The 24,276-nt window shown below is 41.4% G+C and overlaps 2 protein-coding genes across 4 annotated transcripts; one reads left to right on the top strand and one right to left on the bottom strand.

Moving 5' to 3' along the window:
* Positions 1 to 198: 198 nt before the first annotated feature.
* On the bottom strand, positions 199 to 11,400 carry prpf39 (PRP39 pre-mRNA processing factor 39 homolog (yeast)). Of its 2 annotated transcripts, none has more exons than XM_046059882.1 (15): positions 11,266 to 11,400; positions 9,529 to 9,984; positions 8,803 to 8,996; positions 8,504 to 8,629; positions 7,783 to 7,901; positions 7,464 to 7,631; positions 7,067 to 7,247; positions 6,521 to 6,628; positions 6,252 to 6,416; positions 5,669 to 5,795; positions 5,252 to 5,520; positions 2,595 to 2,779; positions 2,411 to 2,494; positions 2,116 to 2,227; positions 199 to 829 (listed from the first exon to the last, which is right to left on the bottom strand). In XM_046059882.1, exons 1-15 carry the CDS (start codon positions 11,276 to 11,278, stop codon positions 743 to 745), a joined length of 2,394 nt encoding a protein of 797 aa, XP_045915838.1. In that variant the 5' UTR covers positions 11,279 to 11,400; the 3' UTR covers positions 199 to 742. The 2 variants fall into 2 exon arrangements, with proteins under 2 accessions (XP_045915838.1, XP_045915839.1); XM_046059883.1 differs by having other exon boundaries at positions 2,420 to 2,494.
* Positions 11,401 to 13,655: 2,255 nt separating this feature from the next.
* On the top strand, positions 13,656 to 16,396 carry arf6a (ADP-ribosylation factor 6a). Of its 2 annotated transcripts, none has more exons than XM_046059885.1 (2): positions 13,656 to 13,796; positions 13,932 to 16,396. In XM_046059885.1, the coding sequence occupies exon 2, from the start codon at positions 14,631 to 14,633 to the stop codon at positions 15,156 to 15,158; it is 528 nt and encodes a 175-aa protein (XP_045915841.1). In that variant the 5' UTR covers positions 13,656 to 13,796; positions 13,932 to 14,630; the 3' UTR covers positions 15,159 to 16,396. The 2 variants fall into 2 exon arrangements, with proteins under 2 accessions (XP_045915841.1, XP_045915840.1); XM_046059884.1 differs by having other exon boundaries at positions 13,656 to 13,800.
* The last annotated feature ends 7,880 nt before the right edge of the window (positions 16,397 to 24,276 follow it).

Raw genomic sequence — 24,276 nt, 5'->3', positions numbered from 1 at the left:
TACAGGCAAAATATATTGTGTTGCATAAACTATTGGATTCTGATCATTTGTACGAGACAGAATGGTGAAAATTTATTATGTACTTAAATACAATTTAAAATACTAGGATTGTGTGTAAAGTCTGCAGATCATAAGATATACAGCAACTCCTTGAGCTATTTAGAAATCAAAAGGGATGATGAAATCAACAAGGGACACTTCAGGATATCAATATCTTTATTATGAAATCAAGTCAAAATAAAAAAGGAGGACCTCATTTTTTCATGGAAACCACCATGAAATATTAAAAATCTTTCAGTTTGGGAAGAAGAAACACGACTCAGAGATACATCAATCAATGCCTCCTTTACAACTTTAAATCTTGAACACAAAGAAATTAAAAATTGTTTAATCACACAGGGAAAAATAAATCTTCCTTCACAAACAACATGCATTGAAGAACCCAAACAAGAAGCCAGTGTTGGAGATGAAGGATGTAGCAATAATGTGGTTTGTTTTTTTTAAACATGACTGATCAACATGACTGCCATGGAGGGCCAAGTGTATTATATTCTAACTAATGTCTACAAAGTGTAATTTAACTGATTAGCACACTTTAAACCAGAAAGAAGGAACAAATCATCTTCTGTGGTTGGACTGAAATCTCCATGACACCCAGTTAAGTAGCCCTGTTCAGAGATGTAGGCAGGTCAGAAAGGATGTTTTCCTCTGAGTGTCCATCTTCAGGTCAGGATTTTGTCCATCATGTTGGAGGAGGCGGGTAGTACTGGTTATACTGTGCATATTGGTTGTACTGTCCCCAGGTGTTTTGTCCCCAGCCACCGTATTGCTGCTCAACAGACAGGGAAAGGAAGAAAGGGGGGGAGGGGGGGGAGAGTTGATCACTGACATTTTCAACAGGCTTAAACAAAACATGAGTTTATTTTGTCAGGCCATTTTCATTAAAATGAGTTCAATACAAAAATAAAGCTCTTAATTAATGCTGGAAATGGCCATGCATACATGCGCAGTGCGACATTAACTGAAAGTGAAGGCTTGTGCAGACTGAACGACTCTCAGCTATGGCCGGAGACAGGGGGTCACACTCTACACGAGCTGACGACTGTCACCCGACGATGGTCTCCAAACCACGTTTTGTCAAGAAAACACGTGAAACTACGCGAACCTACAGACAAAACAGCTGTTTGTTATTATAAAGATAGCAATTATAAAGACAAAGAATATGGGTAAAAGAATTGATTAGCACACGCAGGTAGCAGGGATTGTCTGAGCTACAGAGAGCTGGAGTGGAGTAAAAAGTGTTTTGTGTGAAAAAGTAGCTGCCTGCTCTCATTGGCTGGATGTGGATGGCCAAATAATAGATATTTGGCATGCTAGTATCTGGCAGACGTCGGCGATGTGTCAGAAATGTGTCAGGGAGCTGTTTTGAGCCTTTGAGTTGTTCTCACATAACGACGATTTACCCCTGATCACAGCCCGACGGTCACTGAGCTCACTGGCCGGCAAATCGGGCTTAAAATCGTGTAGTGTGAACTAGGCTTAAGGAAACCTTTCTCAGACCCCATCCACACTACTCCGTTTGTTTAAAAATTGAAACGAATACGATCTCCGTCCACAGCAGCATTTTAGCTGTGTATCAGAGTTGATCTCAGTCTACAGTAAAACGACTGAAAACGCACATCTCTTGGCCGTTCACGTACACTGGGCATGCAGGTGCAGGTGTAAATATGAAGCAGATGGTCCCTCTCCTCCATAGTTACAGAAGATTTAGCGAAAGGATAAAGTACTACAGACGAAGAACCGCACCAGATATTTTTTTTGCATGGATCAATAACGAGCTGGGACTGTTTCTAGATGTAACACAGGAGTTAAAAGCGACCGTGGCGGCGGAAAACAGACTGAGCCGTCGCAAAGTAATTACAGAGACATGCACAGTAGTAGCCACCAAGTGTAGGCTATAACCTAAGTGTTATTTGCATGGTAAATTTTTTTTTGATAACACCAAATCAAAAACTGTCAGTAGCATCGTGTTTCTGCTTTGCATAACTTATGAGACCCAAACGTGAGCGTCTGCATCATCGTTTCTAAAGTCAACTGCTCAGATAAGATACATACCTGGTACCAGTTGTAGTTGTATGCAGAGCTGTCCTGCGCGTCTGCCACTGTGTTTGCTGCAGTCGTGGAACCGTCATCCACCCGCTGCTTCTTGGAGTCCGGTTCCAGAGAGCTGGAGATGAATAGTTTCAAGTTAGTAAAATTGTAAAAATAAATAAAACCACACGACTTCACCAACAAAGAATATTTGGTTGGCCTGGTACTACTTTATTGGAGAGTTGCTTAAATATGAATAAATAAAACGTATAACAATAAGGATGTGTTGATGTGCCCCAAGCCCTGTTCCATTATCCACCTGTCATACCCGTTCTCGGCTTTCCTCTTTGTGGGTTCGCTTTCTTTTTGCAGTTTCTGATGTTCCTCATATGCAGTCACAAGCCTAAAAAAAAAAAAAAAAAAAAAAAATAATGAGGGTTACTCATCACATATGACAAGAACACACATTACTTTGTCTCTAAAAACGGAACAAAAAAACTCACACATTGATGTCACTGCCAAAGTCCTCGAGGAACTCCACCTTGCGCTGGGAGAAGAGAAGGCGGGTTTCAAGGGGCATCGGGCTGTTTAGGGCTCGGTCGAAACATGCCAAGATCTCCGCCTCATTCTGCGTCACGTCTCCGCTGTACTCCAGCTCAAGCAGGTTTAGATAGAGTTTTGGACTCGTCTGTAAAGCCACAAAAATATTAGTGCGAACTAGAGATGAGGATCGTTAATTAGGGCCCGAGCACGAACCGTGCGAGGTCCCTATTGAAACAGAAGAGATTTTTTATTTATCGCTCTCTTTCTTTCGCAAAGTAATTTCAATTTTGGGGGCTTAAACATACTCGAAAACTCGAACTTGGCACACATGTCAGAAGTGGTGAAAAATGGGTTTTGCGCATGGGCGTGGTAAAATGGCTCGCTAGCGCCCCCTACAAAATTAGAAAAAGTTAGCCCCTCGGCCACGTTCAACCTACATGTACAAAATTTCCTGTCATTTTTGGATGATTTACACACTCCATACTTTAACGAACTCCTGCTAGGGATTTAGTCGGATCAATTTAAAATTTCGGCTGTGCCTTCTAAAGGCACTGACAATGAAAAGTTGTGCTGTGAGTTTTCGTTGATGGGCGTATCCGTGGCGTGGTGTCAAAGATCAACTCTTCGCCATGACACAGGAAGTTGTAACTTCAGTGTACATGCTCACATCTGAACAAAACTTTACGTGCTTGATAAGTGTTCCACCCCAAAGACATCCACGCGCCAATATTAATTTATATTCATAGCGCCAAGTGCTATGTAGCGCCACAAAGGGGATACAGGAAGTGATGTATGCTATGATGTAATGCTTCATGCATTGTCCGAAGCGTGTAGCAAATTCACAGCCGTACCGGCAGAGCTCCAGAATATGTAACACGGCCACCTCACACCGACGTGCTACATGTGCGAGGGCCCGCCCAACGCTGCTTGCAGCTTTAATTGTTATTGAAACTCTTAGAGACTTCTTAACGATACCACTATCGATGCCAAGCTAGCATTAGCTGTGCTTGTATAAAACATACAGGATGAGATACTGAGGACAGAGATGATTAAATTAACCATTTCTACATGTTTAACGTTACCTTACAGACAGGTGTACTGATAAAGTATCGTCCTTACTTGCGAAGGTTTTATTGCACGGACTTACAGTAACGAGCGTAGCTGTCAACTAACGTTACAGTAGTTTGGAGCCAACTTAACCCTCACCGTATTCCACCGCGACGGTGCAGCCTCTCGCTCTGCTGCGTGTGTGTGTGGGAGCCAACAGAGAGCAGGCAGAGACTGCAGCCTGATGATTTTATCACATTTGACGCTCGAGACATAACGTTACATCATAGCCCACAAGTCTCGATAGCAGTATTGATAAGCTTGAACCTTATTAATTTTCGGGTTTTGAGAAATTTTGGAACTGGGTCTCGATCCCCATCCCTAGTGTTAACCACATTGTATACATATGGCGCAGTGTTTCCCATTAATTAACAAGACCATGGAGGCCTGCCGCAGTCCGATTTGCTCCGCCATAATTTCAAAATGAACCGAAAATATATTTACACATCAATCATTTTGAACTTAACTATGGTAACGTTAACGGTCTGTTTGTAAGAAAGTGATTAAGCTAGCCGTGCTTAAATTTGGAGTGCACACATTACCCTTTATGGTAAATTCGCTGAAACGAGCTGACAGGCAGGTTAGCGACTTTATCCTGTCATTGTGGCTCATTAAAAAGAGAAGTGTTGCAGTATGAGAGTCCTACCTGAAGAGAGGCTGTGAAGTCTTCATGTTACGCGATACGAGAACCACATTCAACATTTATCTTATTGGGTCGGACTTGATGAATTTAGCGCAAAGATACATGTGACAATCTCCGGTTTTCAAAATAAGGTGACTATACAGTATGGAAATATTAATTAGATTATATTAAGACAGTATCAAACATATTACATGTGTCCATTAACTGTAAAACAACAAAAAAGTTATGGACATTACTTAGTACATTTTCTATTGTTTGATTTAGGGTTGCTGGAAAAACATTAAATAAACCATTTATAGCTATACAATGAGTTTATGATCAAATAGTTTAGCACAGCACTGTTTACAAAAGTGCAAAGTTTTTCATAGATAGCCTCTTAATTTTGCACCAAATTAATGCATTTAACTTTAAAATGTACTAAATTTTCTCCCAAGGCCCACCCACCATAGTCTCTAAAAATCCTGTGGGAAACACAGACGGTTCATCATCTTGTGTACAACGATCTTTATTTGCATTCTGAGCCCAATTTATTGCAGAAGAATCACAACTGAGGAGCTGCCTTTGTGAGGTGTTTCTCCACACCTGAACTCAAGTGAAGAGGATCCATGTTTTGGTAAAAATCAAATTCAAGAGCCGTTGTAGATTTAACTTAACTGGCCTCTATAGAGGGCTATGTCACCCATGAGTGTGGAAATGATAAACACAGCAGGTAAATTAATTTATTTTTACTATGTTGATTTTCCCCATTCAAAACACTGTACCAAATGCAAACATTTCTGGATTTAATAAAAAGCGCTTACTAACTAAGTTTTCTATGTCGAGCATTTATGTATGCATCTGTCAAACAAGTCATCAAGCGGCCCTCACCTGGTCTTTTTCAATAGCATCCAGCAGCACCTTCCTGGCCTTGCTCAGGCTCCTCTGCACCTTCATCAGCTGCCTGGCCAGTTTCACAGCATAGAACGATGTCTCAGTAGCATTCTTCGCAGACTCCATGGCCTCCCTTAAGAGGGCCTCCGCTTCCTCCAAGTTACCATGGCGACGCTCTAGACTGACCCTCCGAAGGCGCACCATGGCCAGACCTGGGACCGCCGCCTCCAGGGACTTCAGGATGCCACGAGCCTCCTCTACGTTGCCTGGTAAAAGAAAAGCAGAATACTGTCAGTTTGGCCGAACTCGTGTCAAATTTCATGCAATTATGGTTTTAAAGGCCTGTCTCTATGTACTTATGCAGTCACACCCTAACTGGTCATTTATTCATACTTGTTGGAGAGTGTCGCTCACCTTGCTGCTCCTCAAACGCTGCCCACAGCAGGTGGGTGGCTGGCTTCTTGGGCAGATGGATGGTACACGCCTTCTTGTAGACATGTCTCACACCGTCAGTGCTGTAGCCCTCTAGATATTTTGCATACTTCAGAGTGAAAAAGAGAGAGCGAGTTGGAAGGAATGCAAGAGAGGACAGAGGAAAAAAAAAAAAAAAAAAACAGAGGAGAAAGAGAAAGGCAAAAGAGAGGACATTTTAAACTGAAATTTCCAGCTGACAGAAACAGTGAATTTCTTCATTGACATGATCGTTTTTAGAAATTTTCTGTGTAAACCCATCAGCACCTTCATGGAACCAATTAGATAAGTTTCTGTAAGGTAGTGGGAGACGAAGAAGATGCAACGTAGTAGTTGGCAAATGCTGCAGTCAAATCTTGTGTGGCAAGCTGGCCATCCCCTAATACAACAGATACAGTCACATATCAACGTTACACGCAAAGAGAGTGCAGGACGATTTACTGTGTCGTTGTGATATCATCGTTGATGGAGGGGGAAGTGCAGGGATGTAGCGGGAGCGTGAGAGATGTTTACAAGGTCACATTACCTTGGTCCAGAACTCTTCGTAGAGTGCACAAGCGATCAGGCATCGTTCAAAGAGAACAACCACGCGCTCCGGAGTCCCATTTTCAATTTCAAAGTCCAGGTACTCCTTCCAGTTGTTCAGCTGGGTCTTCTCTAAGGCTTTGACATGGAAGTATGGTCTCTTAATCTAAAAAAAAAAAAAAAGACAAATAAATGTTTGTTTTACAGTGTCAAATAAAAAAAGTCACATTTCCAACAATTAATATTTAACACAGAAAACAAGACACATACCCCTTCCTCAAAGGCCCAGCGCTTGCTGACTTCATGTTCATTGTGGTTGAACACTTCCTGCCGAACTTCGATCACCTTGTGGCGCATATTCTCGATCTCTGTCACCCTCTACATAAAGACACATACAAAAAAATGCATGGTCAACACTTTCATGTAAGTGTCACCATATCACATTCTCCACTTGATGTAAAAACTGCTAGTCCTGCAGCCAAGGATTTACATCACCATGAGCTTGCCAGAGACAAGAAGCCAGTAGAGGGGGGGAAGGTATGTATGCACCCTGCATATCAGCCTCTGGGTGCAGGTGCTGGGGTCAATGGGGCCACGGTTGATCCTTTAAGTTTTAGGGCGAGTCCCTGACTGGAAGCCAACTTGAATCCCCCCTGGCATTCAATGGCTTGGCTGCTGACATAAAGACACCTCTTCAAACCTGAGCAAAGCTTTCTTTCCATCTCATCATGGAGAACAGGCAAGCCCTTGCTAACCTCTGCAAGCAGTACTTTAGGAAATGTGTCTCCCCTGCAGGATTGGCAAGTGGATGCCTACCTTAGCAGGGTCCGCAAGATCCTCCGTGCCAGGCGGCAGCTCCTCCTGAGCAACAGGTGTGTCCTCATCTTCGCAGACCATCGCTGTTAGGCTGGCTTTAGAGAGCTCAAGCCTCAGCTGAACGAACTCCTCTTCTGACAAAAAGTGTTTGGGGTTGTTGTTCTGCACATGATCTTTAAACCTGAAAGATTAAAAAACAACAACAGGTAAATAAGATTCAACTCAAAGAAAGATTTTAAATGGTCGCATGTAGGTGTTATTTTAGTCAAAATGGCTTAAAGGGGGAAAAAAGCTTCTGTTGTATGGAGTGCTGCTAAGAGGGACTTATTCGGTCAATACGACATTTACCTTACATTGAAAAGACACATTTATCTTTATTCTGTCCCCCCGCTCCTACCTCTGGAAGTGCTGGGAATACAGCTGGGTTGGGATGCCCAAGATGCGGTCATAGATGGCGGTGACGTTAGCCAGCTTCTCCTGCTCTGTCTCCCAGTTGATGAAGGACTCCCACAGGCGGTCTGAGCGGAAGTCTGTGCCTGCTGCTAGCACTGCGTGTTCATAGGCACTAATGGTAGAAAAAGGAAAGACAGTGAATCTTGTGCAAGATGTGTTCAAAATGACATTACAGGAACTATCAAATATTTGGTTAAATTCGCATAGAAAATAGACGAGATTCTGCAGCTAAAAATGCTATAATGTAAGAGGGATTTACTCACGCTCGAATGCGTCCCTCCGTCTCTGGGTCACTAGGGTCTGAGTTCTCTTTGATGTAGGTCAGGTAGTGCAGCCACAGGTCCACACTGAGAGGGATGGCCTGCAAGCCTCTTCTGTACACCTTTGAAGAGACCAAACATAGACAAGGCTGTCAAATGTCTGGAACAATTTTATTCTATTCATAAAAGTGGCTCTCTCTTCGGCCCTTTGCCTTAATCAGTCGCTGTATGCAGCGTTCATACAGACATAGGCACACCTACACCATATGAACAAAAGTACCGGGAAACCCCTTCTTAATACTTTTGGAAGGGTTTGTGTTTTCATGGTGTGGTCTTTGTTAAGGGAAATTTCAATGCTACATTAATGCCATATGGATGAATGGGCAAAAATACCCAGACACACTCCAAAATATTCCATAAGGTCTTCCTAGAAGAGTGGAAGCTGTTATAGCTGCAAACAGGGGACAAACTCCATTTTAATGCCTATAGATTTAAAAGGGGTCATAAAAGTAATGTGTTGGGAGTACTTTTGTCCATATTATGTACTTGGTCTTGAGTAGGTATAGTAATATTTACTGGGATACATAATTGGGACAATGCCAGAAGAGTTCAGCTGGGGACCAGACAAATTACTTGATTAGGCCAAACACCACGTAGTCAAAAAGGTAGAAATTCAAAAGACAAGAAAGCTATAAATGTGTGTGTGACAGATGTTTATATTTACCTCTTCTGCAACTTGTATGTTGCCATGCTTTTTCTCAATATCAGCATACTTCTTCCAGTAGCCATAGCAGTAGGGATAACGTAGGAAGAATACATCAAATGCCTTTCTCACAGATGCAAGGAAATTCTGCAAGGGAGAGGGAGACAGCAAAAAGATTCAATATCTTATTACTTTCCTTTCGGTATAATTATTCTGAATTTCAATTATATTATTCTGTTAAAAACAAAACACTGGACCTCCTTCTGTTCAATCTTAGTAATATAAAAACCAAACATCATAATCAGCATGTCTTAGCTTACCTCTTGCTCCACATACTGCAGCAGGTAGACCCAACCATTGAAGTCATCTGGGTTCTCCTCGCACGCTTTGAAGAGTTTTTCAAACTCACTGGGCTCCTGTGGCTCTGCAGGAACAGTCACTTCTTGTGTTGTCTCTTTGGATTGGTCTTCCAGCTCCATGCCATCCTCCGTCACCTGTGGTGCCTCAGTCCCATCTGGAGAACATAACAAGGAATGGTGAAGTGGCGTTACATGGAGGTGCAAACAGGGCATTGGTCCTAAATTTGTATAATTACTAGTATAAGGCCAAAGGTGGGATTGGGTCACTTTGTGTCAAGGTTGGTTTTGTTTTTTGTTTTTTTAAATACAGAAAAGGCACTGAATGATCACGTCACCCATTTTTTTTGCCTGCTTTTATACTAAAATTTGGCTGACAATCAAATATTGCATCTGAGTCAAAAAAACCTAAACATATTACATAATTGTGTATCATGAAATCAGCAGCACACTTAAGTTAATGCTATAATTTCATGGTACTACTGTACAACCAGTGATGGGCTATGGGCCACTAATTGTTTTAAACCACATCAGTTGAGTGAACTGTTGAAAAATGTTTTCATTTTTCTATTTAGTCATGATCGATTCTAAATCTCAGTTTTCGTTGTTGGATATCTACAGCTGCCATGTAAGTAGACCAGTTTTGCCTAAAATACATAGCAACAACTTAAAGCCAGCTATTTAGATTACCTTGACTGCCATCTTGTACAGCAAACTCTGGCTCCAGGCTCATCTCATGGCTGTCCTGTTGAGACTCCCCAGACTCTGATTTGTGTTCTGCTGGCTGTTCTGCCTCTTCTGTGGGTTGCGGTGGAGGGGGAGGTGGTGGTGGAGGAGGTGGCTGCTCCTCTTGGAAGAACTGAGCACTGGCGAGCTGAAAATGCTCTACAGCCTTCGCCACAGAACCCAGCTCTGTTGAATTTGTCTGCTGGTTTGGTTGCTGCTGTTGCTCCGGAGCATCCTGGGACGCATCAGAGTCCTCGGGCAAGATGGTGGCGAGTGGTTCTGGAGCAACCTGGTCTGGGGACCAGTCAGTAGCTTGGCCTAGAACAGGAAGGTCAGGAAGAAAGGCATCCCCATTGCTCTCCATGGCAGGGGACTCAGAGTCCAGCATTCCAGTAACGGTGTCGTCCGAGAATTGCAGCCCTGTTGAAAAGAAGGCTGGATTATTACTGGAGCTGCAATGATTAGTCAAGCAACAGAAATAAAATGGGCAACTATTGTGATAACCAATTAATCATTTTTCAAAAATAAAGGAAATATTCTGATCTCAGGTTTGTGAGAGAATTTTATTTGCCATAAATTAAGGAAAATTTAACCTAATTACCAATACAAGTCTAGTAGAATTTAAGGAACATGGCGATAGTATTATGCAGATAAGAAACCCTAATTAGTTCCAATACAAATTGGAAACTATTAATAATCAAGTGTTCAATTACTTTGAAATGAGCGCTCATAATAAGCCAAAACGTACTAGTTGGTCTCAATTCCCCATGGACTACATAGATCACCTGTGCACATCCTGTAGATAAAGAACTTTCCAGAACTCATTTGGTTGCATGTTTTACTTTCAAGGCAAAGAATGATTTCACAGCAAGTTCAACAACATCTGCCGTATTTTTTTTTGTTGCAATGGCTCATATTGACATTTCCAAACGTTAACTTTAAGTTAACTACCTTTCCACCAAAAACGGTCACCCGAGAGAAAGCAGCAGCCGATGATCTAGGACACTTCCTTGTTGTATCATTAAAGCGGACGGCAGCTTTAGTTTAAAGCCTTGCGTTAGCTACTAAAAATAATGTGTCCACGTGATCAGTTTCTTAGTTAAATAACACTACGCGTGGCTCCATAACTTATTAACAACGGTTAACTACCACCATGTGTTCCGTTAAAATCGATGTTAGCTTTAGCCTCGTTAGCGGTTTGAGATCACGTTGCACACGGGAGATAGTTTGCATAGTCAAAAGTTCAACCAGAAGTTGGGCCTTGGGTCCTGTCTATTTCCTGAGAAGTAATGCATGACAGCACTTAACTGACCAACGGGTGACGATGGCCAAGCATTAGCTCTTGATTAGTAACGCCGGATGTGAACTCCATTATGGGCATTTAGTTAACTAACGTAACACTTTTCAGTTTACCGGTTCCACACGTTGTGATATCAACAGTTTATCTAACATTGATCGACTACCTTATAAGCTCGCTTACCTTATGCTAACTAGAACAACTAGCGTTACAGCGTGCTAAGCGTTTGCCTCCATCTCCAGTTAATAGTCGGCACCGCAGGCTTTTCCGCGTTAGCTAGCTGGCTAACGTTGGCAATTTCACTAGGTAGCACAAGTAGCTAACGTTAGCTGGCTGTTGAACTGCCCCAATCCTAGCCATATTACAACAAACTGAATAAATACAGTTAGCTTTTGGGATCTTACCAGTATCTTCCATGAAATTTTGGACGACCGTACAAACTTGTGCGCAGCTTTCGATGACTTAATCTAAACGACGGCGGCTCAGCGCTCTTCGACCACCATTCTTAACTTGGGGGAAGAACCTAGACATAGTTTGCGCATGCTCAGTGCATATCCCGCCCGTGTATGCGATATTGCGAAATAATTTCCAATTTTGCCACATTTTTAACTTTATACAAAGCTGCAAGGTCACAAGAATATAGATACACAAAAAATGGATATAAACCCGGTTAACTAAATAATAAAAGTCAAAAGTAATTTAGTCTCAAAGCAGTTAAATGTGGATCCTCTTTTATGTGGATCCTGTTTTAGATAATTTGTAGACTGGAGGGCCTTAAACATCTAAATAAATAGGCGTATATCTTTTCTAAGTAGCTCATGAAGATGCCATACTGTATAAAACATAAAAAGACATACGCCTGCACTGGATAGCAGAATGTTGCATTACTCACATGAAAATTGCACTAAGCTGAAATTACAAAGGTGGTGAATTCTTACATTGGCGATGAGTAGTATATTTCTGTCTTCTCAAACCAAGGTGACATTCTTAATATTTTTAGATCACTTATGACTTTATCATAATGGGTCTGTATTTACAGTTGTTTATTGGTTATTACCGATAGATTGATATATCTTTCGTCTGGGCTGATATATTGGATATAAATAACAAGCTTGGCAATACAGAAATGCCTAAGATAATATCTACATCTTAAATATTGGTCTCTTCAGGTTTTTACATAATGCTAAAATATGTTATTTTCTATAGCTTTTCCTTCGGTCAATCTTTTCAATACATGTCTTCTTAGAAACTATAGAAACACAGTTTTAAAATGTTATTAAGCGCAACAAAAACATTCTAAGGAACTGTAACATTGTCAAATCCCAAGATTAAAATGAATCAATCAATAGCCTATTTCGTGATTTCAGTAATCGCTGTAATGAAATCCTACCCTTCTACACGACTCACTTAATTCTAGTGTAGCCTATATTATGTTTAGCCCGTTTTATACGCAGGTGTCACGCTGCTTTAGACGATGTGAAACACAGAAGTTGCCCCCGCCCTGCTCACTCACAACCTCCACGTCACAGATTAATCATACGGGAACCGTTTTGAATGAATGGTGAGACATGACGGAAAGACCCTCCTGTAAACCCCTCCTGAGATCATTAGGACTACAAACCCTTTGATCTGTTATATACGTACAGGCCTATGTATAATTCTTGTGACAGATGTGATATAGGAAGCGATTAATTACACAAAGAGTGCTCAAATGGCACAAATGCCAGCTAATCGACCGGTCTGCAATTCAGTTTTTTAGAAGCGCGCATGCGAAATGGCGCATGGTCCCTTTAGGTTCCGTCGGAAATATTACTATTAAGTGTAGTGCATTTGTTTCAAAGGCTCTCAGTGTGTTGTATGTTTACAGTGTTTAATTATTATGAATTTAAAAATGTATACACTTTAAAAAGTAAAAAAAAATTGATTTAATAATTTACGTTTAAATGATGAATTATGAAGTAAATTACATAAATTCATTTGCCAACTAATAATTATTTCTGTTTAAAATGTCTTAAATGATTAATTAGCTGTCATGTGTTGGTGCAAATTAAATTTTTAGGTGGCACACTTTTTAAAGTCTTCAAATAGCAACATAAGAGCAGCAGGAAGTCTTGTTTATGCTGTGGTTTAACATCCCACCTTGCTGCAATGATCTAAAAGTCAGTACACCATGACATCACTGCTGGGCGTGGTCAGAGATGCACCAGACTTGAAACTATCAATCAGGAGGGGCAGTGCAACACTGCATCAAATTAAAGTCCCTTAAAACTTGGCCTTGAACCAGATCTATAACTTTAGATATTCATGATAAATAAAGTTTTAAAAACATATAATTAACACTCAAAAACTCAGCTAATCTGCTTCATCAGGACTGTTTGGACGTGGTTTGATTTGATTTGATTGACAGTGACTAACAACCCATCAACTCTCATCACCATGATATCGGACCAAACGCCAAGCAAGCATTGATTTTGATCAAATCAGACTTTAATTCAAATATTGCTAAATCCCGATTGGTGCACAGAAGTATGTGACATCACATTTTCCCACCCACTTTAAACCACCGAGAAGAGCATAGAAATAAAAAGAAATAGCTCAAATATGAAATAACCCAAATAATGTAATAACACAAATAATATGATAAACAGTATAAGAACACAAAGTGTGGAATAAAAAGTTATTTTAAAAAACACTCTAGTCGGATGTTTTTTTGCGTCTTCAGATGTCGGAGCTCATGAGCAGCCCCTGAACGCAGCACTGTGTGTGAGAGCAGTGCAGAGGAAGTGGCGGTTGATCTGGGTCCGCACCTTTTCCGGTAACACAGCACCGCCACCGCTGTGACTGAAAGGCTGGAGAGAGAGGGTGAGGAAGAGAGACAGAGAGCGGCAAGAGCGGGGAGAAACGGCCCGGGGACTGGGGGATGATCGCCGCAGACGTAGGTATTTATCTCGCTCTCCGCGTTCTTTGGTTTTATTTTGGCTTTCTATCGGCCGAGAGAATATTTTTTCGGATCCAAAGTTGTCCTCTGTACTAACACCCCTCCCTTCTCTGGACCGCTCTTGTGTCACAGGGGGAAGAGAAGAAAGTCGGATGAATCAATGACCTTTTGAGCGCTCTTGCTCTTGATGTCCCGGAGCATTTACGGACCGGAGAGCTCACATTTTGGCGTGTTGTAAGAAGAAAAAACGCCGTGCTTTGAAAATTCATCGACTGGGATTGGCTAAGGGCAAGTGTGGACAGCCGGTAGCCAAGGAGGAAGTGGGAACCCCGGGCTTGGACTGGGCCTGATTTATATAGTAGGCTGTTTTTTTTCTGTACCAAGTCCAGCTCCACTGAGAGTAACGGGATTTTTTGAAGGAGAAAAAAAGAAATGTGGATTTTGAAGAAAGTCTGCGCTCATCGGCTAGTTTGAAACAAGGGGATGTCATTTTTTCTTCTTACGTCGGAGGGCACTGGATCATGAAAATATATCCCCACCCAATTCTGCGAGGGCTACACACATATCTCTCCCACTGAATGCTCAGAGTCACCCGCTCAGGTCAGATCACCACAGTCCAGCTAATAGTAGTAGTCTTTTTCTGTACAAACTTGAAAGTCACTGCCTTTCTGAATATTGACACTTGTGTCAGCCCACCGCTGCCATCACGTGGAGGGCTCTCAGCACACACTGAAACTGTGACTTCTCAGTTGTAGTGAAAACAACTTATTTCTCTCAATAGAGAAATCTTGTTTTTTTCTTCTCACAAAGTATTTATGCACAGCAAACAAGATGGGGAAAATGCTGTCAAAGATCTTTGGCAACAAGGAGATGAGAATATTGATGCTTGGACTTGATGCTGCTGGTAAAACTACCATCTTGTACAAGCTGAAGCTGGGACAGTCAGTCACCACCATCCCCACAGTCGGATTCAACGTGGAGACCGTTACCTATAAGAATGTGAAGTTCAACGTGTGGGACGTGGGGGGCCAGGACAAGATCAGACCGCTTTGGAGACATTACTACACTGGCACCCAGGGCCTGATTTTCGTGGTGGACTGTGCCGACAGGGACAGGATCGACGAGGCGAGGCAGGAGCTCCACCGAATCATCAACGACCGGGAGATGAAGGACACCATCATCCTGATCTTCGCCAACAAACAAGACCTCCCAGATGCCATGAAACCCCACGAGATCCAGGAGAAGCTAGGCCTGACCCGGATCAGAGATAGGAATTGGTACGTTCAGCCCTCATGTGCGACAACAGGGGATGGACTATACGAGGGCCTGACCTGGCTTACCTCAAATTACAAATCTTAATGTTTCCTCCCCTTCACCAGCCTGGACACTTGGAGGCAAACAAAAAAAAGTAGCTGAGAATGAAAACAGGAGTAAAAAAAATGCAATCTGAAGCAATTAATACCAGGACCTCTCTGCTGAGTATATATGCAAGAGAGTAGCAATTATATTTTGTTTTCTTTTTTCTTTTGATAATGATAACTTCACTATAACCCCAGATTTCATTTAAACAAGAGACTATTGTCTTTTTTGCCTGGCTTTCTTTTTTTCTTTTTCTTTTTGTAGTTTGCTTTGGTTCACCTTCTGTATAATCAAGTACTGTTTAAATATACAATATGCTTACTTTTGGGCTCTTGGGACAAATTCTTTGGTTTTCTAACTTTTTCATAATTTCTCTCAGTATTAGTATCGTTTCTTTTAGGGGACTTTGATACACACACTCATAGTTTAGCCCCTGCTTGTTCTCTCGGCCCATATTCACATGACCCAGCTACATATCCAAAGGATGGGGAAGTCCAGAAACCATCGCCTACATCACCATAATTGTAATTTGTATGAATGTGTATTATGGATATGTAAGGACCAAAAAAAAACAAAAAACAACTGTTTTCATAATTGATTGTACTGGGAGGACTGAGGAAAACGTGTGATCCTGTGCAGTGATTACATCCATCACACCTACTGTGGCGGTTTGTTTGAAAGACACCATGTTGGGTGCTGGATATTCACACGCACACACACACGCACACACACACACACTGTGATATGGATATATACTTTTGTTGTTTCAGGGTCTGAATCTGTTACCACCAGTCGTATTACTGCCTCTTTTTTTTTTTTTTCTCCCAGAGCTTCCATTACTGTTGGGTATTTGTTTCAGCTGCCTTAGGTTACAGGTGCCCCAAAATCAAGACAGTTAGTACGACAGAAGGTCTGCTTAACTGCTGAGTTTGCACTTTCGGGTGGGGAGGGGTGGGTTACCAACTAGCTGGCTTTTGATTTTCTGAGTGACTTTTGGACCCTAGCAAGTACTTATTCCCAACCCCCCCACCACCTCCAATGTAGGTGCTTCATTGACTGCAACCCTCCTCTTCTTCTTTTCTTATTTTACCCATCATCATCTGCCTGTACACTTTAAGGTCCTGCAGACACACACCAACTTTCTGTTCATAGTTCATAGATATTGCTCTGTTTTATTTTTGTTGCCCTTTTTTCTTATTTTGCTATGCTGATGAAATAATAAAAAGAATATATCCAGATCAGTACGGAAATGACGCCTTTTCAATAAGCAGCTGTGATCGAGAGTAGCAAAACTAATACTTCACTTCTGAAATAGTTGCACTCATAAAAGAGGAAGTGAGAGTTCAGCGCACACGAATGGTTGAAAGGAGGACTGGTTAGAGCGAGCCGTGAAGTGAAGTGAGCCTCGGCCTGTTTCCTGCATGTGTGAGTCATTGGCTGTGAATAAGTGATGAGATCTCTAGTTCCAGAGTAGTGATTGTCAGGTAGACCATGCTTTGCTGTAGTATCACTTTGTCTATCAGGGACTGCACAAATGGCTTTTGACATTTTCAAACAAAGGAAGCAAGTTAAAGAGGTAATGTGGAGTTGGGCCAAATGTTGAAAAGTGTAAAAGTCAACAAGCCCAAACTTTTAAAGAGGGTACAAAAGTTACTATCTTGCAAACATCAAAGTAAAGTGAATTTAACAGCAAATTACACATTTCTTACAAAGTTTATATTGTCATGATAAAAAAACTTCCATTCTGGTGAGAATTTGTTCAAAAGCAGAGTGAATTTTGGTAAATGAGAACATGAGCAGTGTTCATGCTTGTGTAACTGCTGAGGTTAGGGTGACAGCCTGCACGAAAGGTCTCCGACAGCCTGGCATTTTGCCCTTGTTACGTGAGTCACCATAAGGCACAGATCTGAGATCAGGCCACAATTTCGAAGCCATTCATTTAAAAACAGTCTTGGTTTTTAACCATCTTACTTTACACCGCTGCTCAGTGTTTCATGTGTGTATGAGCCATAAGAAGAAGGCAAACAGCTGTCGAAAGAGGCAGGTGTGAACTGTGGGTTGTGACGTTGCTGTGTGAAGTCAGGAAACGCGAGAAAGAAGAAAATAGTTGTCATGGAAATGGGCGGTTTAGGAGCCTGTCGGTGAGCAAAATCAATCAGTAAGTTTCAGGTTGAACTGTAAAGATAAGCACACACAGGTAAAATATGAATTCCAGTGCAGGTTTTGGTCTATTTGTGAACATTGTGTGCTAAGCAGTAGCCAAATAAAACAACAATCAATTTCAATTTTTTTTCAATTTGCTTTATTGGCATGAATGTCAATAGAACAGTATTGCCAAAGCTTCAAAGGAAATACAAAAGAACAATTCAGTCGCTCTCCAATTTCCTGAAAAGATTCCATTTGGAAGGTATTACATTTTATTCCCTAATATGCCACTATAGCAATGTTCAGGGGAGTCACTGTCCAAGAATTCCTGTGCAGGAATGCTTGCTCTCTTGTCTCTGTATTTGCTCTAGTTGCTCATGTGGTGTTTGTTCTGTGGCTGGTGATTTGAAGTTTGACCTGTTGCTGTGCTGAAAGCAGTACCACGCATGTGACGTGTCCAGCATGAAGGACAGGGACAGGCAGTCAAACAAACGAGATAGACACACAAATGGTACAGCTGATTATCTCTCCTGAAACTGCTATTGCTTTTTCAGTTGAAAAAAATTGGAATTAGAAGCACCACTTTTTTTTTTCAATTTTCAACATTTTCAGAGCAGGCTATTGTAATGAAACCACTTTATTTGAACAGTTAAGGGCAGTGCCTCTGCAGTGTCAAGTATGATCTTGTTTGCGTATGATTTTCCATTCATGACTGCCATTGTGGATGTGGAAATCAAACTAAAATCTACAAAACGCATTTTCTTTTCTCAGGAGAGGAAATGTGGAAAGGGAGAGCAGTCTGAAACCGCTCCTGATGTTACATCAGTGCTGAGCCGGTGAATCATGCTGCACATGTCAGAGGCCTTTTGTACAGCTGTCACTGCCCTCAGCAGCAGATGCACTGCACACACGGGCTGGTGTCAAATGCTGTCAGGCTCACCTGTGGCCCTCCGTTAAAGGACACGATTTAAGAGTTTGTATTGTCGCTCTTTCTTTAGCAGGTAGAGTTTATGAGAGTTTGTTGAGAAAACCCTGCCTCAGAGAGCTGCTGTTATAGGGCAGAAGTTGCATACTCTCATCCTGTTCAGGAGTTGTGGTTAGGCTTGTCAAAATGTACACAATTACCCTGAAACCTCATTGATGCAATGAGACGTTCTTTCAGTTCCTCCTCATCGTCACCATCATCAACAGTCACATCAGGACTTTAGATGTGATTTACTTGAAATGTGTTTCCTGCGACTGGTCTCCCAATGAAAGCCACTACGGAAGTGTTGGATTTGAATGAAAGCCTTTAGCAGGCCTGCTCCGTTTTTCTTTCGCGTTCACGTTTAGCCCGGAGTGCTGCCATTGTATGTTGCTGGGTGGGGGTGGACTGGACTATTGTACGCCTCTTTGAAGGGGGTGGTTTCAAACAATACTGTTAATCGGAGCTCATTGGCAGTTCCTCTGCCATTTGTTTACTTAGGCGTTCCTCATTGATTTTAATCTCACTTCAGTTCTTCATTCAGCAAACTAGGAAACTGTCACATGCAGACAGCATACATTTCAACTTAAAAGGAGCCCATTGCTCATGAACTCATATTTAATCAAATAGCACCTTTGACATGAGCTTTCTAGGAAATGTTCACCTCTTTGCCTGGTGCTGAACCTGAACCAGATGTTAATGACGTGTGTCATGTCACTGTAAATCTTAGTCTACAATCAGTGCTTGTACTGCATTTAGCAGTACAAGCACTGATTGTGTTTACTTGCATGTAAACTACAGCCTGTTTGGAAAAAGACACACACTAACACTCATATAGTGAGTTCTGGAGTTGAATAGACTCTCACACCTCAGACTGTCGCTGTCTGTCTCTACCCACAGTTGTTTCCATAGAGCTGGGGAGTTTAGAGATGGTATGCTCGCTTTACTTAAAGAGTCAGAGGCCAAGTGAAGCACTCAGTTTCACCCTCAAGCCTTTTCTCCTCATGTTTGTACAAATGTGTTTAAATGTATAACAATATTTAGAAAGCATAATTGCAGTGCATGGACCACCTACAATGAAGCATACAGTAGCTGTATGTTAACTACAGTGTGTGTGTGTGTGTGTGTGTGTGTGAGAGAGAGAGAGAGACAATTTGCTGTTTAATTGGGGTTTAGGGGGTTTACAGAATGTGCCAGACTATTTCCTGGAGCAGTAACTTCCTGGCATCCACCAAGAAATAACCTAGGACATAACCCTGTGTATAAATAGCAAAATGTTGTTTACACTTTGGTTTTTGTACAAATTAAACAGACAAGATATAGCATGTTAATGTTGTGTTTATACTCCATATATTGTTATGTTATAGGGTGTCCAGATGTCCCAAAACGGGGACAGTCCCCGGTTTTGGTGGCCTGTCCCCGTCTGGAGCTGTGTTTTTTACTGTGTGTTAATCATACTACATAGACTGCATAAGGTGTTAACAGACCTGAAATCATTTTCACGTAGCCAGAAAGACTGGACAGCATATTGGTGTTGTGCCAAAAAGTTGCTGTGTCGCCCAGTCTCTTTATGACTACAGCTGCATCTGGGTCAAACAGACGTAACGTGAAAATACACATTACTTTATGTCTGTGGTAATAGCAAAGGTACGTCTTTCTGATACTTTAACATTTCTTTTAACGGAATAATCACAATTGTGGCCAAATAGGTGTTTACAGTTTATAGCGTAACCAGGCGTGACATTTACGTGATTATAGGCAATAATAGAAGCCTGTTGTTGCCAATGGAATATGTGTTTGGTAGGCATATATGTCTAATATCCTTGTTTATATTTGGAAATCGAAATGTAGCCTATAATAAACATGACTTACTGCTGAGTTATATAGCCCATAAAATAAAGACATGATCTCTTTTGCAAATCCTTATGACTACATCATTTAACTTGCGGTGTACCAACCAGTCCAGTCCCTTTTTACCTTTTAAAGAACCTTTAAATGGCAAATACAATGTAATGCAGTATTCTACTTGCCAGAAAGTGACTGTAACTTCTATTGACTGAAAAGTTATTTCTGCCCTGAAATGACTTGATTATATTCATGAGGATTATATTTGACAGATTATAACTCACGTAGTAGTTTTTACCTCTTAAAATACCTTTAAATGGCCAAACACACGCATTAAATGCAGTATTCTACTTGCCAGAAAGTGATTACTGCCTCTACTTATTGACTGAAAGGTAGTTTCTGCCTCAAAATGACTTGATTTCATTCAGAAGAGTTATATTTGACAGATTATAAAACTGAAATCGCCCCCCTTTTTATTTCATATATAATAACATTATATTTTTTAATGACATACTGACCACCAAACCAAAAATGTCTCCGTTTTCATTTCAGAAATCTGGTCACCTTATTATGTTATCATATAAAATTATTATTAAATAGAGAGAAATATGACATTTATGCGCTTTAGAGGGGCTTGTTGGCAGATTGTTTTACCTTTGGACAGAGCCAGGCTAGCTGTTTCCTGATATTTCCATTCTTTGCTAAGCTAAGCTAACTCACTTCTGGCTGTATCATATTTAATGGACAGACATGAGAGCGGTATTGATCTTCTCCTCTTACTATTTGCTAAAATAGTGTGTTCATCAGTAACTGCTGGCATAAACCTAATTCATTTTGGGAAAAGCATGTAAATTACACAAAACACTGCAGCCATGACATGTGTCTAACAATTGGAAATGCCTGAGAAGAGTGGCCAGTTAATAATTCATTGAAAATATTCACAATTAAACTTACTACTGCTCAGCACCTGCAAAGCCGATGTTGTATGGGCACTCTTATAATTTACTTTACAGCTACATTTGTTTAGCTGTCATCATCAGCCTCCACCACTTCTGGGGGTTTTCTGACCCAGGACAGTGCATCCTTCAGTTGCCATGGGCAACAAGACCAAAGAAATCTCATGGTCTTGAAAAAACACACCCCTCTGCCTAATCTTTATAAAACCAATTGTTGTTCAGCTCATCAAGGGTAAGATTCACCCGTGGATTGCTTTTGTTTTCCATCTTATTCAAAAACCAGTCTCTTGATTTGAACGCAGGCATTTCCTGTCCAGCTATTGAAACACACAAAGGGACTTCAGGACTCGCTGGATGGGCCGGCGCTATAGCTCAGAAAGTCTCAGTGTCTCAGTTGTCATGGGGCCCGTTTAAACAGTCTCATAAAAGCAGCATGCAGAGTGACACTTAGCTTCCAGGCAGTTGTAAGCGCCTCAGAATCTGTCGCACACTGCATTTCCCTCCGCCTCGGACAATGTGCTAATAATTACAGGGAGCCCGAGGCCTGTGTTTGTATTTGGAGGAGAAGTTGAGCAGTGGGAGGGGATGTATGCAGCAGCGATGATTCAGGCTCACAGATGTGATTAATAGAGCCTTTGCATTAGACATATTTCTCATTCATATCCTGAACACAAAAGTGTCATTTTGACAGAATCAACTTTACTTTTGGTCAGATAAGAGCAGGTGGCAGCTATATGATTTACAAATTACAGAAAGATTTTTCTCTATAGATAAAGACCTATTCTAATGGGTAAATGTTGAGTTGTGCTTTCGTTTGTGACAGGAAGTGACATATGCTGCAACCTTCCTGTGTGACACATGGTACACCACAGCAACAGATGGACACGTTGAGATAAAAAAATATTTAATGGAGAGAAGTACAATAGACGTGTCTGGGTCTAAATAAAGCAGCTAGAATGGGGTTAAAGTTTTGTTATTCTGAAGAAAATGATTCTTTCAAATAGCAATGTAATTACCTGGACTGTATTTCTGCTGTGAAAGTCTGGCTGCTAAAACCCTAACTGCTTTGAGTTTGTCCAAGAACAGTAGAACCAACATCATATATATCTCTTGTTTATTTCCCTACTGTTACTCCATCTTGAGTGGTGATAAAAACAATGTTAACACATTTTTTAAAAGCAGTGGTGAAGAGACCCGTTGGACCCAGGTTAAAGGCTGACATTCACACATTGTGTAATTATTAATAGGTGTATTGTCAGACTGAACAGGGAGCCAATTACCGTCTCTCTCTTCCTCTCTGTTGCCTGTTGGCAACCTCCCCCTTACACAAACACAGAAATAGAGTCACCAATACAACTTTCATCCCTAAATAACACACAACACTAAATCCAAAAATAACCCACCACAGACAGCCTCCCCACCGGCTCTTATTAATGACCCGTCTGAGGAGCCATCTGCTTTTGTGTAAAGCACTCAGTGTAGCTCACACCTGCAGCTGTGCGTGTAGCCTATGTGCTCAAGTCATGTACATGTATGGCAGGTAGTTGGCAGGTGCTCCGCGGAGCTCAGTGATTTGTGAAAGGCCTCAGCGTCTCAGCTCACTAGTTGGTGTTTAAGCCGAGCTCCAGTTGTACTTCTAAAAGGCCTCATGACGTACAATTGCAGTTTTATATCCCACGCTGGTACAGTGTTTGCTGTTTCTCTGAAGATTACAGTTTGGATGTGTGTTCCACATTACTTTTTGAATTAGGTTATAATGATGGTTCTCCTTGCAGGTACTGCATTGATCTGGTTCTTTTGGTATATTGTGACGGGACATAATCAGCCATTCATTCAAATTGAATGAAGTGAAATACAGGAATACATGTATTGCCTGACTACAACTGACTACAAAGGTAAATTGACACATGTGCATCAGCTTTATTGCTGACTGTGATTTGGCTCAGAAGTTGTTTCTATGAGCTCCTCAAATTACTTCCTTATCTCCTGCTGCTTCTCACGTGATCTCACGTCATCTTTTCTTGTCTTGCTCAATGATGTGCTAAATCTAACAATACCATTATGTGCAATCAAACTGCCCCAAATTGAGCACATATTTCAAAACTATGGAAATAAAAAACAATTCAAACTATACTGCTTATACTGTATGTGACTGTGTACGACAATCTGATAAAGCTTTTATCTACAGTATATACAATCGATGGCCACAGCTTATAAGGCCATTCATTTTCAGTGTTTTGCAACAAACCTTCTTGTGTATGCAATTAGTCTTCCCTGCAGGGAGCCAACATTACTAGCAGAGCCTGTGCACATAGAGAATGTGAATATGCTGAGCCATCTGCAGTATCATGCCTGCTCTATGAAGGAGTGTGTCTCCTCATCAAAGGAGTATGGTGTCTCTCTCTCTCTCTCTCTCTCTCTCTCTCTCTCTCTCTCACACACACACACACACACACGCAAACACACACACACATTTATACAGACACACCCAGCAGGAATGTGTGCACTCGTGCATCACAGGTAGGACAGTGTTTTTGTTATAGCGTGGCTTCATGCGCTTACACAGGCACACAGTAATGCTTACACAGAGATCATATCATGATTTGTTAAAGAGGTGGTATTATGCTTTTTGGCCTTTCCCCTCTCCTTTATTGAATTATATCTCTTTTTTGTGCATGTAACAGGTTTGCAAAGTGAAAAAGCCCAAAGTCCAGCCCAAAGGGAGTTCCCATCTCCCACAGAAAGCTCTGCTCTGAACCGCTTGAAAACAGCTCGTTTGTAGTCCAGCCCTTCACTTCCTTTACTTGTGACGTCACAATGAAAACGCGTCATAAAGCTTGCCAAGCGGCTAGCGGGGTCAGGCACGCCCTCAAACCAAGCTAGTCTGAGCGGAGGCCCTTATGCTCGACTCGCCTGTTTGGTTTTCCATTGTAGAAATGTTGTACCTGTACCTGCTTCCAGGTACTTTTTTTTGTATCACCTCACCTCCTTCCAGGTTCCAAGTGAGCTGAGGCGATACTAAAATGTAACATGAAAACAGGACAGACTGCTGATTGGTCAGAGAGAATATTCACTATTCACTGCATCATCATTGCTGCGCCAGACAGAGGCCAGCAACAGAAAGTTTTATATTTTACAGTTTTCGGAAATTTAATCACTAAATCCACTTCTGAGAAGTTTTGAGCTGAGAAATCAGCTGTGTAGATTT

Source organism: Micropterus dolomieu, linkage group LG10 (assembly GCF_021292245.1).
Source record: "Micropterus dolomieu isolate WLL.071019.BEF.003 ecotype Adirondacks linkage group LG10, ASM2129224v1, whole genome shotgun sequence".
In the NCBI taxonomy this organism is placed as follows: Eukaryota; Metazoa; Chordata; class Actinopteri; order Centrarchiformes; family Centrarchidae; genus Micropterus; species Micropterus dolomieu.
Note: the sequence above shows the minus strand (reverse complement) of the source record. Positions and strands in the feature narration are given on the sequence as shown.

What these genes read in the sequence shown, in the direction of transcription:
- arf6a (XM_046059885.1), top strand. Translation starts at nt 14,631, where the DNA reads ATGGGGAAAATGCTGTCAAAGATCTTTGGCAACAAGGAGATGAGAATA.
- prpf39 (XM_046059882.1), bottom strand. An exon ending in AGCGTTTGAGGAGCAGCAAG is followed by an intron (nt 5,521 to 5,668) that starts GTGAGCGACACT and finishes TTCTTTTACCAG; the next exon opens with GCAACGTAGAGGAGGCTCGT. An exon ending in ACAACTACAACTGGTACCAG is followed by an intron (nt 830 to 2,115) that starts GTATGTATCTTA and finishes TCTGTTGAGCAG; the next exon opens with CAATACGGTGGCTGGGGACA.